The 18674-nt window shown below is 45.0% G+C and overlaps 1 protein-coding gene across 2 annotated transcripts in view; it reads left to right on the top strand.

Moving 5' to 3' along the window:
• The first annotated feature begins 8059 nt into the window (after positions 1-8059).
• The window catches only part of SLC16A2 (solute carrier family 16 member 2), a 77677-nt gene continuing 67062 nt past the window's right edge, over positions 8060-18674 (top strand). The window contains exon 1 of one of the 2 annotated variants that reach the window (XM_087877523.1): positions 8060-8370. In XM_087877523.1, the coding sequence (XP_087733649.1) occupies positions 8292-8370 (79 nt within the window). In that variant the 5' untranslated portion in view covers positions 8060-8291. Of the gene's footprint in view, positions 8371-9525; positions 10005-18674 lie in introns of those variants that run through there. The other variant, XM_087877522.1, reaches the window with a different exon arrangement.

The following is an 18674-nucleotide window of genomic DNA, read 5'->3' as shown; positions in this document are numbered from 1 at the left end:
CCCAACTTTGAGCTTCCAGGGAGAGCAATCTGTGGTAAACTTGCCAGGCAGGGGTCTCCAAGAGGGGAGAAGCCCACTGAAAGGGGTCAGGCTTTGATCACACAATCACAAAAGCCATCTTGACCTTTTTGACTCCCTCCTATTGACTTCAATGACCCCAGAAGAGGCCGTGGCAGTTCTCTTCTGCACTGGCACTGTCTTTAGGGTTTTAGCTGTGAATGCTTTTTAAAAGTTCTTTAATCTTGCAAGCCTTTGTGACTTTGTATTAATTGTAATGGAAAAACATTTTTAAATCCCACTGAAATAAATTTTAGAAATTATTAAGGGCTGCCTGGCAATCTCATTTGAATAGCGATTCAAGTTTATTTTTATTTCAGAAGCTCCTGGACCTCCGATGCTGGAATGTGCTTCAGTGGCTTTGCTTCCCCTCCCAAAGATCAGCAAAGGTTGTCTTGGATGGTGGGAAAAGCCATGTCCTCCTGCATGGTTGCAGAGAACCCCAAATGTGATCATGTGGCCATTGGGGGGGAGAGGGGGGCAGCCATCGGAACTTTGAATCCACATCATAAGTAGCCCTGGGGAAGCCTGCCGTATCTTCACATGGTCACTAAGCAACCAGTCATAAGTCAAGGACTCCTCGTATACTCAGAACATGTGTCTAAATAGGCCAGAGCCATTAAAAAAGCCTCCGAACGCTGCTTCTTCTGCTGCTCCCAGGTGATTATTTTTACATCTTAAAAAGTAAAATAAAATGGTGATCTGCCATATTTCAGAACAAGACTTCCAACTGATCTGATATCAATTCTGATTGAGCTTATTGATTCGTCTCTTCATAGGAGGTTTTAAAATCAGAAAAGAAAATGCCCAACGTATTTCAAATTGGGTAGGAAAGGAAAAGTATAAAAAATGATCAGCAAACTAAGCAATTCTGCACATTGTAGGAAAGCTGTGTTAGTCTATGAGAGCCAAACATCAGAGGGAATTTGGAACCACCTTTTCTGACTAACAGATTTTAGAATTAGTTAATTGGAAAGCTCCAGATTTCAAGGACATTGTGCTAAGCCACAAGATTTTCGGTTTGCTTTCATCTTATTTTATTACTCAGGCTGCCATGGTTGTTAAAACATGATGTGCAACTCCACCATGGTGGCTTATCCAACAAACCGTATTAAAACAAACTGTGGTTTATGCAATGTATGCATGCTCTCTGAAAATGCGCATGTAATCCTTCTTTCGACCACGAGATGGCGTGGTCGAGATGCAGTCTGAAAACAAAACCTGGAAATATCCATCTTCCTGCTCAGAACAATGGCTGGCTTTGATGCCAGCCTCTGCTAAAAAGCTCTTTCAAAGAATACTTTCCAACTCCAGGTATCCACAAAGACCTCGACACCATTAAGAGGCAGTCAGATGAAAAAACAGCATTAAAGTTGTCCTACCGGCCGCAGAAGGTGAAATGTCTTACAACAAAAACTCCCAAATCCTTGAGTCAGAATCTGAGATACAGGGACTTTTTGACTTAAACGGTTAGTGACCATTTAAAGTTACAACGGCATTGAAAAAAAGTGATTTATGGCCGTTTTTCACATTTATGACAGTTGTAGCATCCCCATGGTCATGTGATCAAAATTTGGCTGCTTGGCAACCGACTCATCTTTATGACACCTGCAGTGTCCCAGGGTCACGTGATCTCCTTTTATGACCTCCTGACAAGCAAGCTCAGCGCTTAAAAACCATGTTACTAACTTAACCCCTGCAGTGATTCACTTAACAACTGTGTCAAGAAAAGCCATCAAATGGGGCAAAATCCCTTCACAATGGAAATTTTGAGGCATAAGAACTGCTTGTACGATCCTTTAGTGCAGCCCTGGAAGATCTGAAGAGCCAAGATAGGGACAGGTCATTCGTTCTATGTGGCATCTAAGAGTTGACAATGACTAGATGGCAAGTAATCATCATTAATCAGTCCAAAACACCAGAAGGAATCAAGTTGAACAGCCACAGATTTAAACCTTAGGTAAAATGGAATTAAGATCCAAAGCAGCTGGCTAATTAACCTGTTCAGTTAATTGAATTAAAGTTGAAGCTGGTAACTTTGTGCCTTTAGCATAATATGCAACGTGAGTTCCTGGGGGAGTGAACATCTCGGAAACTTGAAAAATACTGTAATTCCACATCACGATGTCATCTGAACATCAATGAAGGCCTGTTAATAGATGGAGATTCTGCTTAAAGCAACAACCCAGATTTATTTTTGTTGCTGTGGCTGGATGTTTTCTCCATATTCTTTTTTTCCTCTGTGCTTTAGCATTTTTCTTAGCTTCATCTGCTTGATTACATTAATTATTGCAGTTAGCTATTGGTTTTTCTCTGTTGCAAAAAAAATTAAAGCAATACAACATTGCAGGCTAACACAACTAGACTATATACATTGCATAAGCATTCCCATTGTGCTGTGCGTGATTTGCATTAACATAATTGGGGGGGGGTGGAAATCACAGTGGTCAACTCATGAGTAACAAAAAGTTGAACCCCCATGATTCTCATTGCAGGCTAATTCTGCGGACTGCTATTCATTCGATCCACAGCAGTTCAAAGTTGACTCAGCCTTCCATCCTTCCAAGATCAGTAAAATGAGGACCCAGATTGTTGGGGGCAAGAGGCTGACTCTGCAAATTGCTTAGAGAGGGGCTGTAAAGCACTATGAAGTGGTATATAAGCCTAATTGGTATTGCTGTTGCTATCTTCTGAAGTGCATGGCATATTTTTTGGGAAAGAATCCATGCACGGCTAAAGTGTGTCTGCAAAAGGCATCCTCCTGCTGAGACACTAATATGTTTAAATGCAATTGATTATTTTCCTTGATGTTCGTGTCGCTGCAATTGGTCTCAGACAGATACATCCTCAACATACAACAGTTCATTTAGTGACCATTCAAAGTTACCACAGCACAGAGACTTATGACTATTTTTTACACTTCCGACAGTTACAGCATCCCTCATAGTCATGTGGATCAAAATTCAGATGCTTGGCAACTGACTCATATTTATGACGGTTGTAGTGTCCTGGGGTCATGTGATCCCCTTTTGTGACCTGATAAGTAGAGTCAATGGGGAAGCCAGGTTCACTTAACACCCATTATTAATTTAACAAGTGCAGTGATTCACTTAACATCTGAGGCCAGAAAGGTCATAAAATAGGGCAAAACTCACTTAACATCCCACTTAGTAACATATCTAGCCGAGGTGGCGCAGTGGTTAGAGTGCAGTATTGCAGCTACTTCAGCTGACTGCTAGTTCAGTAGATCAGCGGATCAAATCTCACCGGCTCAAGGTTGACTCAGCCTTCCATCCTTAAAATGAGGACCCAGATTGTTGGGGGCAATATGCTATTTAGTATACTATCTTTGGTGTAAGCCGCCCAGAGTCCTTGGAGAGTGGGTGGCATAGAAATACGAATAATAAATAAATAAATAAATGTTGGGCTGAATTGTAGTCGTAAGTCGAGGATTAACTGTACTGCTTGATCCAGGGGCCAAACTGAATGTGCTTTATGCAGAGTGCCTATACCTTAGTTCTAAACCTGGAAGAGCCCATTCCTTATTCCCGGTGACTTGATGATTCTGAAAAAAAACTAAGAGACTTGAACTGGCGACCTCCAGGAGAGGTGGTCAAGCTAATCAGACTTGGATGGGAGACCATCAGAAGATCATCAGAAGATGCCAAAGTTGTAGCCTAGACTGGGAATTTGGAGAAAGATAATCACCAACCACATCTATATGCTGCCAAAAAAAATCGCCATGGACCTGTTCTCCAAGTTTATTAGGAATTCACCTCAATGTGAGACATTGCTTTGAATTGGCACAGATCCCTCATATTATCCACTCCAAAGCTTAGCCTGCATGAGACCTCTGTGGGGGAAAACAGTCAACATTGTGCATGTGTGCGCGCGCACACACACTCATATACTCACCATCAATTTTGGACAAAAGTGATCTTTAAGTCACTAAGAGTCGACCCCCGCTTGGAGACACTTAAATCGATCAACCCAACAAGCCTGCATTGATGCTCTGATCCATCAGCCTTTCTTGTGCTGGTTTGCTCGCCACGTGTAAGAAGATCAGCCTTCGCAGGTGAGTTTGGGGGAGGGGAATTCCCAGATTTCAAAGCCTTGTTTATACGGTATGTACTGTGGAACTTTGGTGGGTATTTGTGGTGACTATCGTGATGTTTTGGAGTTGTCTTTCTTCCAATGGCGACCAGCATTTGTTCTGGCTGCTGTGAGCCCGTATCTCATTAAATTATGATGTTTGCCATTAATGCTTTATGAAAATATACCTAGTAGTTTGTGGCTGCATTTCAAATTTAAATTGCAAAATTTTCTGCACTGTCCTTTGTCTGTCTTTGGGTGTTTTTTTTTTAATGCCCCCACCACATGTGATAAAACATTTCTTCTGTTTCACGACATTTCAGGCATTTTGTGACTGCATGGTTCGTGTCTCTTTGATATTACTGATGGGATTGTGCAACATCCATAAAACACTTTGTAACCACTTTCCTTTGGGAGATACAGTTGTCCTCCACTTCCAACCATTTGGAATTAGGACCTGGCTGAAAAAGGGGACGTATGACCGAAGTTCTGAGGGTTGGGGGGAGGGGCCCCTATGGTCATGGGACATTTGGGTACCTGGCAACATGACATCTACGGTATCCTGCAGTTACACGGCTGCATTTTACGATGGTTTTGCTGAAAACCGGGTACTTCTGCATACAGCATAGCAAACAATGGGTTCACTTAACCACAGCTTTAGCTTAACGGCTGTAGCATTTCCACTTACGACTGATACATTCGCTGAAAAAAACATAGTAAAATTGGTCTTACAAATGTTATACAGGTAGTCCTCGACTTACAACAGTTCATTTAATGACTGTTCACAGTTACAATGGCACTGAAAAAAGTGACATGGCCTTTTTTTCAGAGTTACAACCTTTGCAGCATTCCCATGATCCTGTAATCAAAATTCAGGTGCTGAATTTATTTATGTCCATTGCTGTGTCCCAAGGTCATGTGATCCCCCCCTTTTTTGTATATGTTTTATTTGTAGTTTTCCTTTAACAACCAATATATTTTGCGGACAGTGTAATGACTGGGTCGGTATATTTTTTACACAATGCTAACAATAATAATACAATTACATATATATAGTTTTTGTCTTCCAACGTCTAACCTTAATATGCTCATAATTATAATATATTCTTTTAGGTACATATATTTATGTATTCTTTTATATATGCTATTTTCCCAATTTGTATTTATTTATTTTTTCCCCGTTTGTTGAGGTTCTTCTATATACACCTCTTTGTCTTTAAACAGTACTATTCTCTCTTTATGATTCTTTATCACTTTCTCCAAAAATATATTTAATATATTTTGATCAATATATGCGATCCCCTTTTGTGAAACAAGCAAAGTCAATGGGAAAGCCAGATTCACTTAACAACTGGGTTAATAACTTAACTCCAGTGATTCACTTAACAAATGTAGCAAGAAAAATCATAAAATGAGGCAAAACTCACTTAACAAATTTCTCACAAGCAACATAAATTCTGGGCTCAATTGTGGTTGTATGTTGAAGACTACCTGTAATTTATGAACATAATGGGTAGGCTCCATTACAGTCGTAACTTGAGGACTACCTGTAACCGGGTGTAATTTTGGTAGATTTAATCCACCATTCTTCCCATTGTATACTAACTGTTTCTTTGAAATTTTGCACCCATTTCATCATACCATTTTCTGTTGGTTGTGTCTGCATCACACCATTGTGATGTTTTTGACCCGTCTGATTCAGGAACTTTCAGGTTGTGGTGCCTCAGAGTCCAAACACACCCAAGCGTGTCAGGTTGCAAAGGCTAAATCTGGGCTCCGAGAGGTGCCTTGTAGTACAGTGGTTCTTCCGTCAAACTCACGTTGGCATCAACCCAACCAGTCCTTGCCCTGCAAACATCTGCTCAGCCCGGAACGGCTTCGAGTCCAGCTCTCCTCATGGAAACTTCCATGCTGTGGTCTTGGCTGAAGCTCAAAACCCCTTTTTCCTGGATGAAACAGCTTCTTTCGATTCCCAGTTTAGCCTATTGTCATCACACTTCCTGCTAAACTCCTCTCTGAAGACTAACCAGGACTTGGCCTTGTTTAGTTCTGAGCTGGAGCAACAAAAAGCGGATTTGGGTGTGTCGTATCTTGTGTGTTTGCTCACTTGGGAATGTTTGTGTTGGTTTGAGTCACGGAGACACAATTTCAGTGACTTCGAAGCCTGTGGACTTCAACTCCCAGAATTCCCCAGCCAGAATTCTGGGAATTGAAATCCACAAGTCTGAGATTGAGAAACACTGGTTTAAGTTCAAACCATGCCAAGAAAGAGTGTGGGAATTGGGCTTCAAACACTGAAGGAGCATGTGGAGAAGCAGCCACAGAACCAGATGTAGATTAAGTGAACCATGTGAAGAATCTTCTTTGCCTTCTTTGATAATATTAGGGGATCGGGGAAAGGCAAAATGTCCTTATCTGACATCATCAATTGAGACCGGAACTCCCGTTACTAAGCAATGCAGTCATTAAGCAACTCATGCTCTGTTTTATAACATCTGGTCATGATTGTTAAACAAATCCAGCTTTCTCCATTGACCCAAAGATGCCAACTGGACAACTGGTAACTGGACATTCTTGTTTTTTCTTTGAAAACATTTTGCTTCTCATCCCAGAAGCTTCTTCAGCTCTGACAGGATAGTGGGGAATGGAAGGATCTATATTCCTTGCAGACAGCTGGTCATTTGCATCCGTTTGGAGGGTCGTTGAAGCACTTGGAGGTTTACCTGTGTCCTCAGGGTCACCTGAGTGGTGCTCCTGGTTCCTGTAGTCTGCAATTTTCCCTCTGGAAATCCATTCCTATTCCTACACCATTCAAAGGGTGTATAGAAATTGTATAGAAATTTGGGGGAAGAAAAAACAGTCCAGTTGCCTCCTGAAAAAGCACCTTTGGGACAACCATGACCTGGATGACTGAGAATCTCTCCAGACTTTTCTCCATTGACTTTGCTTGTTCAAAGCTAGTTAGAAAGGTTGCAAATGGTGACCCAGGAATGCTGCAACTGTCATAAATATACACTGGTTGCTAAGTGCCTAAATTGCAATCACATCAACACAGGGAGACTGCAATGGCCAGAAGTGTGAGGACCAGTTGTCAGTTTTTTCAGCATCATCGTAACTTCAAACAGTCATTAAACAAATGTTAATGTTAATCCTGCCAGGTTATCATCCCCTTCCTTGAAAGCAGATCTCACACAATTCCCACAGCCAAATCAAAAGGCTCCATCATGGCTTTGCATGCATTGTAAACCCAGCCAGCAGGAGCTCACAGGTAGTGCTCGACTTACAATGACAACTGAGCCCACAATTTCTGTTGAGAAGTGAGGCGGTTGTGAATCACTGCAGTTGTTAAGTTTCTAACATGGTTGTGAAATGAACCTGGATTCCCCATTGACTTTGCTTGTCAGAAGGTCGCAAAAGGAGATCACGACTCCAGGACACTGGAACCATCATCAATGTGAGTCAGTTGACAAATGTCGGAATTTTGCTGCAATGGTCGTGTGAAAAATGGACATAAATCACTTTTTTCAGTGCCGTTGTAACCTTGAATGGTTACTCAATGAATGGCTGTAAGTTGAGGACTACCTGCATTCAAAAATAGCTGAAATCAAATGTGAAGAGATACCATCTGATTTTGTTATGTCCCAAAGATAGATTTTGAAAGAGGGCTTGATCTCTGCTTGCCTTCCATTGAGCCCGGAGTTCCCTAGTTCCTATCAGCTTCATTATCTGAGCATGCCCCAACCACAGTAGGTATAGCTAGGCTCCGCCTTTACCCTAAAGGCTCCACCCCTATTGGGACAGTCTTTTAGCTGTTTACACCTCTCCAAATCTGTGGTAAAACAAAAGTGCCATTGGATTATTCCAGCTCTTCCCAATCCCGTATATTTAGATTCCAAACCTATTTTCAGCCATAGTAATGCTGGCTAGAGAAGTTTACTCTTCCTTCCTTCTCAAAAGTGTTGGAAGGAAGGAAGGAAGGAAAGGAAGATCTCTGAAATAAAGGCCAAAATAGACCCCAGTTTTCCTAGATGCTGATGAACTGCAACTCCCAGCATTCCCCACTCGTCTACGGTGCTTTTGGGGGCTGCTGGGGATGGTAGTCCAATAAGCTCTGGAGACCCAAAGGTGGCCCAGCTGGGGAAATGGGCCAGGTAATTGCGGCCTTCTGCAGCTCCGGAGCCTCACTTTCAAAAGGCTTCCCTCGTTCAGCAAGAGCAACAGGTAATAAAGCCGCGCACTTGTCCTTCTTTCCAGCCTAGGTGAAAGGAAGGAGGGCAAAGAACCCGCAGCAACGGGAGAGAGCGAGGGGCTGCCTTCCAAATCCTCTCCCGCAGCTCGTGCCAAGGTCGTCGGAGCAGCTGCGCACAATTCCCCGGGGGAGGAAAGAGGCTCAGAGCCGCCCGCCGGGCAAAAGCGGCTCCTCCGCTTGGCAGGACCGAGGCTGGCGGACAGCCAAGCGACGGCACCGCCGGGGCCTCGGAAGCTGCGCGGAGCAGACGCGCCTCTTGGAGCCGGGCTGTCGCTGCGCCCGGCCGGAGCCGCCCTCTCGCGTGGCCGGAGCCCCAGCCCCGCTCGCTCCTGCCCGCCGACCTGGAGCCCCGGGAGCCGCCTCGTCCCGGCGTCTCGACGAAAGCAGCCGGGGGCTCGCGGACCCGCCTCTCCCTCTCCTCCTCCCTCTCCCTCTCCCTCGGCCCCTCTGGCGCAATGACGCTGCTCACCTTGAAGGCGCTGGGCTGAGGCGAGAGCAGCCAGAAGGGGCAGCGGGGGGGGGCGGGGGTGGTTCAATCGCTTCGGGCCCCGCTAAAGGCCAACGGGGGGAGGGGCAGAGAAAGGCTCCCAGCCCCTCCCGCTCGCTCCCCGCCTGTGGAGGAGCCCCCACCCGGCCAGCCTTGCGAGGCGCCTCCAAAAGACGCGGGAGACTCCGCCGCACCCGGGCGACCAAGAGGGGAGGGGGGGTTCCCACAGAGCCCACGGCCGCCTCTGGCCTCTTCCAGCCGCCCACCTGGACCTGCCCGCGCCGCCAGGCTCCGGAGCCCCGTTTCCACATCGCGCAGCCCTTCCCTCCCGCGACCCTCCCCGCCTGGCCCACCGCGCGAGGCTGACAGCCGGAGCCCCGCCGGCCGAGGCGTCCGCGCGGAAGGCGCCTCTTCTCCGCCGACACGTGCGGCATCGCCGCCGCCGCCTCCGAGGCCGGGAGCCCTGCGCGCCGGGAGGGAGCCGCTCCTGCTCGCTAGCCCAAGGGCCGCGCCGGGCGCCAGAGGGCCGAGGCGGCCTCCGGCGGCGAGGCCGGGCTCGGGAGGCGGGCCGGGCGGCGCGGGGGAGGCTCCGGCGCGGCGCGGAGGGCGGCCGGGGGCGGAGCGCAGCCGGGCAGCCAGGAGGCGTGGGGACCGGCTCGGCCGCCGCAGCTCAGCTCAGCCAGCAGCGGCGGCGGAGCAGCCCAGCGGCAGCCTCAGCAGCGGCCCAGACCCGGCTCGGCTCGGCCCGCCCGCTCGCGCAGCTCAGCCGGCCCGGAGCGGCGTCGGGGGCGCGCGCGATGGCGCTGAGGCGGCAGGAGCAGGCGCTGTCGGAGGAGAAGGGCGCCCTGGAGGCGGAGGAGCCGGCCGAGGAGGAGGAGGCGGGAGGCGGCGGCGGCGGCGGCCGGGGAGCCTCGGGGGCCCGCGAGAGGCGAGCGGGGTCCGCGGCTGCGCCCGACTTCACGCCCCCCGACGGCGGCTTCGGCTGGGTGGTGGTGCTGGCCGCCACTTGGTGCCACGGCTCCATCTTCGGCATCCACAACTCCTTCGGGATGCTCTACGTCCTGCTGCTGGAGGAGAGCGGCGGCGCCGAGCAGGACCACACGCTGGAGTTCCGCACAGGTGAGGCTCTTGGCGCCGCCCCGTCGGGCTGGGACCCTCCGGCCTCTCCGGCCGCTCTTGGCCCGGGCGGGGAGGGGTCCGGCCTCGAAGCCCCCCTGAAATCGCACCCCTTCGCGGCCCCGGGAGAGCAAGCGCCCCTCGCGCTCTTCTCCCCGCGAGGAAGAGTCCCGGCTCCGGTATGCCGGCGGGCGCCCTCCTTCCCGGCTCCTTCAGACGGGCAGCGCCAAGGCGCGGCGTCGCTGGTTTCCTGCCCGGTTGGCGGATGGCGCTCCGTCCCGTCCGGGTGGAAAGGCGCCCCGCGGATCAGCCGCTGCGCCGGACTAAAGCCGAGCGTCTGTGGTCCTTGTCCGGGCCAGGCCTCGAGAAAAAGCCGCCTTGCTCCGTCCCGGCTGGGCTGGTGCCTAAAGCGATCCAACGCGGCTGCTTTCCGCCTCCCGAGGTTCATCTTTCCCACCGCTGGGTGACTTCAGGAAAGGCTCTGTCGGGTTACAGGGGCCTAGCCCCATATCGGGTGGGCTTCAGCCTCAGTTCAAAGGCTGGGGGAGATCCAGTGTGGTTGACTAGGAGGGGACTGTCAAGAAACAATCATTCCCACCCTGAGGCTCAGTCTCCCACCTGGTCCCCATCAACCTGTGAGGTGGTCTTGACTTGGGGTGGTTCTGGCCATCTGGTAGATGTCAGTTGGGTCCGACTGTCTCCAGGATTCCCTCTTGGCTTCTCACAGTGGCCCAAACTATGCTGAATGGTTTTGGTCAATGATTTTGAAAAGGACCATTGGGGAAATATAATTTCTACTTAGAACTATGTGAAAATGATCTCTGCCTGTTTCCTTATATGACTTGTTGGCTGAAGCCCACGGCAGTGTGGATGGAGAACCTGTCTTAAAAATAGATAGCAGAAAAAAACCTCCTTTAATTGTTTTCTAGATTGTAGTAAACGGTCCGCTAATCCAAGCAGTGACTTATGAGGAATCCTTAGTGCTCTCCAAGCTTGGTTGTTTTCTTGCAAATGTTTCGTTACCCAAACTAGGTAACAGCATCAGTGCTAGTAATGAAACATCTGGAAAAGAAAACAACTAAGTTTAGAGAGCACCAAGGATTCCTCATTCCAACCCTGAGCTACAAATATTCTCCTTTATTCATGAATTATGAATTAGAAGCTAACCGTGTTGGGCCTTGAGACTTAAATTGCTCTGGTTTCTTGTGATTTTAGTCCACGGACCAAATCAGAATCAGCATCAGTGTCAGAAATAGCATCAGTAACAGAGTAGTTTTGTGAAAACATCAAAATAATTTGCTTGTTTGAGCAAAGCTAGTTCAAACTAACCCGACCACAAGGGAAAGCAAATTCTACATCTGGGCCTTGATGTTGTCTTAGAATGCCTCTAAAAACAGGCATTCTGCATTCCCGGTATGCAACGACAATGAAATCATATGCAACCTTGATTTGAAAGAAAATACTCTTAAGAGACATGCCGTACATTGTTATAGAATGACCGGAATAGGGGGAAAAATAAAGCTTGTAGCTACTATTGTTATACTAAACACATCCACCCAAAGCATAGCATTGATATAACATGGGTGATATACATTTATAGTAATACAATATAGCAGTGATGGCTAACCTTTTTGCCATCACGTGCCAGGAGCGGGGAGAGCACGGGGGGATCACGCGTGTGTGTGTCCACACCCATAATTCTATGTGCCCCGACCCGCACATGCGTGCATGACCCCCCCCCACGCTCCCCACACTCCTGGCACGCGATGGCCCAGTAGGCCCGTTTTTCTCTCTCCCCAGGCTCCAGAGCCTTTCTAGGAGTCTGGGGAGGGCGAAAATGGCCAGTTTGCCAACTTCCGCTGGGACCAGAAGGCCTGAAAATCAGTTGGCCAGCGCACGCATGTGCGCCAGAGCTGAGCTCACGTGCTCACCGATATGGCTACGCCTGCCACCTGTGGCATGCGTGCCATAGGTTCGCCATCACGGCAATATAATATACATTTATAGTATAAATGTATACAAAAGTGTGATGGTTCCAAGATTTTTTTTTTAATTGAGTTCAGAGGATACTGCAGTAAATAGTTGTGTTTTACCTTCACGGTTGCATCCTGGTGTGTTTTGCCTTGTAGTGCATTGAATGAATTGTCTAAGACTTCCAGTTTTTTAAACTGTTTGGAGCTAATGGGAATTGTAGTCTAGTTGTTTGGAGTCAAACCTGGGAGCTGTAGAAGCCAAAGTATTTTAGTTTCTGCTCCTCCTTTAAAGGGAAATTGCACGCATACAAGTAAAGATTTGGAGCTGCACCAATATTTTGAAAAAGATCCAAATGGGACCTGAGGATATAGGTTTGGAGTGAATTGCTCCAAGAGATCTACCTGTAAAATTGCTCCAAGACAGTTTCATTGTCTTATCGTAGGACCGCCGCATATTTCTTCCATAGGCCATAAATTAGACAGCTTTATTGTTTATATGAAACACATTTCATTTCACTGTGTTTTTTTCCCTTGACAGGGGAATTCCCCCACACACATTGAGTTCGTGTCCTATAAACATTTGAAATCAAGGGAATTCCCTGTGCTAGGTTTTAAATTTTCAAGTAAACCCTCAAAATATCTTGGAAGCTTCCTTTCTTCCTTTCCAATATACACACCTGTTTTTTAGTACAGGTAGTCCTCGACTTACAACAGTTCATTTAGTGACTGTTCAAAGTTATAACATTACAGTCTTTCTTGACTTAGATGTTACGTGAATCACTGCAGCTGTTAGTAACAAGGTTGTTAAGTGAATCTGGCTTCCCTTTTATCTTTGCTTGTCAGAAAGTTACAAAAGTTGATCACGTGACCCCAGGACACAACAACCGTCATAAATATGAGTCAGTTGCCAAGTGTCTGGATTTTGATCATGTGGCCATGGGGATGCTGCAACAGTCATAAGTGTGAAAAACTGTCATAAACAACTTTTTTCAGTGCTGTTGTAACTTTGAATGGTCACTTAACCAACTGTTGTAAATCAAGGACTTTCTGTACTGATGTTTCTAGTGTTTTGGGTGCCTGTTACTGACTGCTTGCGGTTGGTTGCAGATGGCCCCATTCCTGCGTCTGGTGGGATCTCTGATCTTTCCTAAACAAAATTGCCCTAAAATAAATCCTGAGAACAAGCTGAGAGCAGGACAATGAAAGCAGTAAGTCTTGATGCTTCCCCATCTTCTTTCCCCATCTTTTTTTTTTTATAATGGGCGATGGAAGAGTTTTCAGGTCAAGAATAAGGGAAGAGATGACCTTCTTGGTGGGTGAAGCCCTTTCACACATTCCTTGGTGCCCTGGCCTCCAACGGGCCACTGAGCTTAACCCAATCAAAGCTCAGATACTGTTTCCAGGCTGTCCTATTCTTGTTTCCCCAACAAGAAATGCTTTGCATTTGTTTGCCACCTTGAGGGCTGGGGAAGGAAGCAGTGGAAACCCTTGAGCTCCTATTGACATGTTTTCTCCAACGCACCTGTCTTTGGCCTCGGAGGTACGGCTGGAAGCTAAAACATATGAAGAACAGTTGCAGGAAATAGGTATGTTTAGTTTGATGAAAGAAGGACCTGGGTGACAGGATAGCAGTCTTCCAATATTTGAGGAACTGCAACAAAGAAGAGGGGATCAACTTATTCTCCGAAGCACCTGAAGGCAGGACAAGAAGCAATGGAATGCAGAAGTGAATAGGTTAACATTGGCAATTAAAGAGAAAGAACAAACCGAATATTATACTATATGGGAGTTATTTGATCGATGGTTAGAGAATAAATATAAAAATTAGAAATAAAAATAGATGAGCGAAATATAGAAAATCCATTAATAAGAGTTAATAGAGTTAAATAAATTAAGAAGAGGATTGTCATAGTATTAGATATTTAATGGTATTAAGCTAAGAATAGATCAAATAATGAATATGGGTGTAAACTTTAACTGTTATTACACAAAGTATTTGTACCAGACGACACACTGTTTAATGGAGGATGGATTGTTTACATTAAAATAAAATAATTTTTTTTACAAAGCTAAAAAAAAAAAGAAGCAATGGATGGAAACTAATCAAGGAGAGAAGCAACCTGGAACTAAGGAGAAATTTCCTGACAGTAAGAAAAATTAACCAACGGAACGACTTGCCTCCAGAAGTTGTGGGTGCTCTATCACTGGAGGCTTTTAAGAAGAGATTGGACAACCACTTGTCTGAAATGGTATAGGGTCTCCTGCTTGAGCAGTGGGTTGGACTAGAAGACCTCTGAGGTCCCTTCCAACTCTTTTATTCTGTTACAATTTGGACTGGAATTTCCCTTGCTAAGCAGTGCACTTATTAATTGACTTGTACCTGATTTTATGACCTTTTTTGTTGCAGTTCTTAAGCCAGTTGTTAAGTGAATCTGGTTTTCCCCATTGATGTTGCTTGTTGGAAGCTGGCTGGGAAAGCTGCAATGGGTGATCGCGTGACCCTGAGATGCTGGAGCCAACATAAATATAAGCTGGTCGCCAAGTGCCCAAAATTGATCACATGACTGTGGGACACTGTCATGGTCCTAAGTGCAAGGACCAGTCCTAAATCACCTTTCCTCAGTGCTTTCATAATTTTGAATGGTTCTTAAAGCGGATGGCTGTTAATTGAGGTCTATCTAAATACGCTTGTAAATGCTTTTCTTTTTTTCATTTGCTGCAAGGTACTTCTATTACCTGATCAATAATGCCATCCACAAGAGCTGTGGTGGTTAGAATGCAGGCAAACTCTGTTCACTGCCAGGAGTTTGATCCTGACTGGCTCAAGGTTGACTCAGCCTTCCATCCTTCTGAGGTCGGTAAAATGAGGACCCAGATTGTTGTGGGGGAGGAAATGGCGCTTAGAGGGGGCTCTAAAGCCCTATGAAATGGTATATGTCTAAATGCTTTTGCTCCAGCTATTTCTTTTGGCCCCCCCAAACCCTCTCCTCTACACCATGTGGTTTGGATCAAAAATATAGGCTGTATTTTATATTGGGGGCGTTAAAGAGCAAAATGGGTACCATAAGTCTTTCAGATATTTAAAACATTTTATTTTAATCTCTTTTATAATGCAAATCCCTCTCCAAATTAGCTCTGTGCCAGCCTGGTTTTGTACATGGATTTCAATCTGTGGTGCAAAGTTTCATGTGACTGTCACCCAACAGATTGAGCCCTTCTGCATTTGCCTGCAGGATGGTCTGTGCATTGAATGCTGTACTCCTGCACAGCTGGAGGGTCCCAACTTGGGAACAGCTGTAGAAAGCTCCCGCTGGATTTTTCCCTTTCCCTTTTCCCACCCCATCTCCCCTCCATTCTGCTCCAACTTTTGGGAAGATGGTTTTCAGCATCTGGCTTTTCCATACATTTTCAGAGTCATTTTCAAAAAAGGTAGTTGCAGCGTCACTCATGTAATGGGTAAAATTGGTTGCCCTTGTTAAGATTGACCTAATAATGTTTGCTTCACTCTTGATGAGATAAGGATTATGAGAAAATATGACTGAAATCAGCCCAATGAGACTCCTTCGTCTTGAGCCAAACAAAGTTTGCCACTAATTATCCTTGGCTGCATTTTAAACTTGGCCAACCAGCTATTTGCAAGAAAAGAGAGAAACTTAAGCAATTTTATCAGGAATACGCACATAGGAAAAAGGGGCAGAGCTTTGATTATCAATTGTCATCTTGATCTGTTTGACCCAATCCTCACCTGCAGAAGTCCTTGGTACTAGTCTTTGTATCTACCTGCCCCAGTAAGTAGACCAGACCAAGAAATGAACTTCTCAAGAAGGTTAAAACTACTTTGATGGAGAGTGGCTGTAACAACAGAATCTTGCAAGGCTGATTGCCTGTACCTCCTCCTCCTCCTTATACTTCAGTGAATAATGGAAGTGTTTGTCTGAGTTGCCTCCAAATATTATTTGTAATCATGGACTTTTCACCCCTGTTGTTCTAGTGATAGATCTTGCATTTCTCCACTAAGTTAATCTTTTCTTACTCTCTCTTATTTTTCCTAAAAAAACAAAAATATTTCCAAATATCAGCCCTTCAAGATAGGCAGCAGGTAAGAAACAGATGTGATCCCAGGAAAGCTGTGTATTGTTGTAGAGTAGAATAACACAATCTTGAAAGCCTTCTAAATTTCTCTCAATTCAATTCAATTCAATTAATTCAATTTATATGCCGCCTTTCTCCGAAGACTCAGGGGGGCTTACAATGCATTTAAAAAAAAACCATTATAAAAACATTTAAAAATTAAAACATTAAAACCCATTCACACCTCTCTGCCTCATCTTATGCCAATAAAATCAAAGATTGTTATTTTGAGTTTCTTTCTCGTGCTTCCTTCAGTCTAGGACTAAAACTTTCTCCAAATTTTTCTTTCTCCAAGGTCAGCCTAATTTCTTTTACAATACATTATCTCATCTTTGGTCATTTCCATAGGTGAGATTATGCTTAAGAGGTCAGAATTTCTTTTAAATCCCATTTAAACTGATCTACATTTTCAATTAAAAAATAAATCACCAACCACCAGAATATTCTTTTTTAGAATTCCCTTTTCTTTTTTATTGACAGGGATATAAATTTTGCTGGAGCTCTTATCTTCTCACAATGGATTCTTTGCAAAGATTTTTCTGGATACTAGTTTGTCCACTCACTGTTGCCTTTTAGATACCTTGAGACCAGAATTGTCAGCCGGCTGTGCGTATTGTGATGTTGTTTGTTTGTTTTAACCATTTAGTCATGTCCGATTCTTGGTGAGTTTATAGCCAAGTGCTTCTCCGTGCTACCAACTTGTTTCAGTTGTTGGTTGTTCATCATTGCATCAGCTTTGATGATATGAAGCCAGTGAGTTCTTTGCTTGCTCTTTCTTCTTGTTCCAGTAACCATTCTAGTGTCATTGACTTCTCCAATGAATTTGCACGTGTCACATGGGCAAAGTACAATCAGACATAGTCTTGTGATTTTGGCTTCTAGTGATATGTCTAGTTTTATACAGGTTTTAATGTGATTTATAGTTGCAAAATAATGTAGCACCGGTAAACTCTGGCCATTTATTGAAACCATCAATGAATAGAACAACAGGAGGACATTGGAGGTCTTCTAGTCCAACCCCCTGCTCAGGCACGAAACCCTATACCATTTCAGACAAATGGTTGCCCAATCTCTTCTTGAAAACTTCCAGGTTTGGAGCACCCACAACTTTTGGGGGTAATTGTCGGGGCAGAATTGAGGATGCAAACTAATTCAAGCAATTCACTCGGAAAAAAATGTCTGCCCTAATACAGTCCAAGGACATCCTACAGTTTAAATTATGCCAAATCTCCATGATACAAGGGGATGGACAGAACAGCTGGAATGAAGAGACAGTTGTTTGTTATCAAGTGAAGGTCCACATAAGTGATGCCTTTCAAGGCTAGATTGTAATCCATCATGGAACAAATTACATGGTTAGGACCCTTCTATTGAGAATGTCCTTAGATTACATCAAAGTGCATCCTTAGTAAATGAAGATCTGTGGGGTCCTTGGACCTCTCTGAGCTTGATTGATTGCTTTCAAACATTTCATTACCCAGCTAGGTCATCTCATCAGTGCCAGTGGGTGTGAGGTTTGCTTTCAATTTGTGTACAGTAACTTGCCTTGTCCGTGTTGGTGGGATGCAGTTTTTCTCCTTAGCAATTCTTCGATTACGATATTGTTTTCTGCTTGATTGTTTGTGGGAATTGATAGTTCCTTGATTGGGGTGTTGATCTCTTCAAATGGCACTTGCCAGTGAAAAATAAATGGTTAAGTGTATGCAGTTGCTTGCTATTGGTTATATTTTATTACAAATATATGCAAACAATGAATAAATTGCAATGTGGTGGAGTGTGTTTGTGCACATATCTCAATCAGAAATAAATTGATAGATAAGAAATAATAAAAATCAGGCTGTACTTCAGTTGAACTATGGCAGCTGCCATCTTGACTTTTTTGACCACGCTCTGCAGTCTCATGCACACCCCCTTGACATTTTCACTTGAGATGAATCCAGATGAGAAGCTGGAATTGACTCTAGAGTTCAAAAGTGGGTTGCAGAGATTTTACTCCATGAGTTGGGGGTGCTCCATCACTGGAAGGTTTCATAAATAGGCTGGTCATCCATTTGTCTGGGTTAGTGTAAGGTCTCCTGCTTGAGCAGGGGGCTGGACTAGAGGACCTCTTTGGTCCCTTCCAACTCTGTTATTTTGTTCTATTCAGTTTAGCTGGATAGGTTGGCCTCCTGCTTCTGCTTCTCCTAGATGTGCCTCTTGTCTCTCAGCCTCCGCCTCCCCCATTCCAGGAACAAAATGCTGGACATGCATTTGTGATGTTCTTATGTGCACCCCACACTTTTTCCTAAAGTGCTCTGTCCGAAACAACAGCAGTTCAAAGCCAACGAAGTAGAAACAGCAAAAGGACCATAAGAGCTTTTGCTAACACTTCAGGTCCTCTGTGGTTGTCTGCGTGATTTTGTTTTTTGTTTTTAAAGAATATTTTAGTTCGTTCCAAAGAGATTAAAATACAAACCATCAAAAAATTATGAACATAAGTAATAAGAGAAAGACAGGATTGAAATTCCAAAAGCCTTATAGAAAATAATCCCAAATATTCTCCTTAATAATTTGTCCTGGATCAAATATC

The sequence above is a fragment of the Pantherophis guttatus genome, chromosome 12, assembly GCF_059756535.1.
Source record: "Pantherophis guttatus breed Tessera chromosome 12, ASM5975653v1, whole genome shotgun sequence".
NCBI lineage: Eukaryota > Metazoa > Chordata > Lepidosauria > Squamata > Colubridae > Pantherophis > Pantherophis guttatus.
This window is presented reverse-complemented; position numbering and strand designations above follow the sequence as displayed.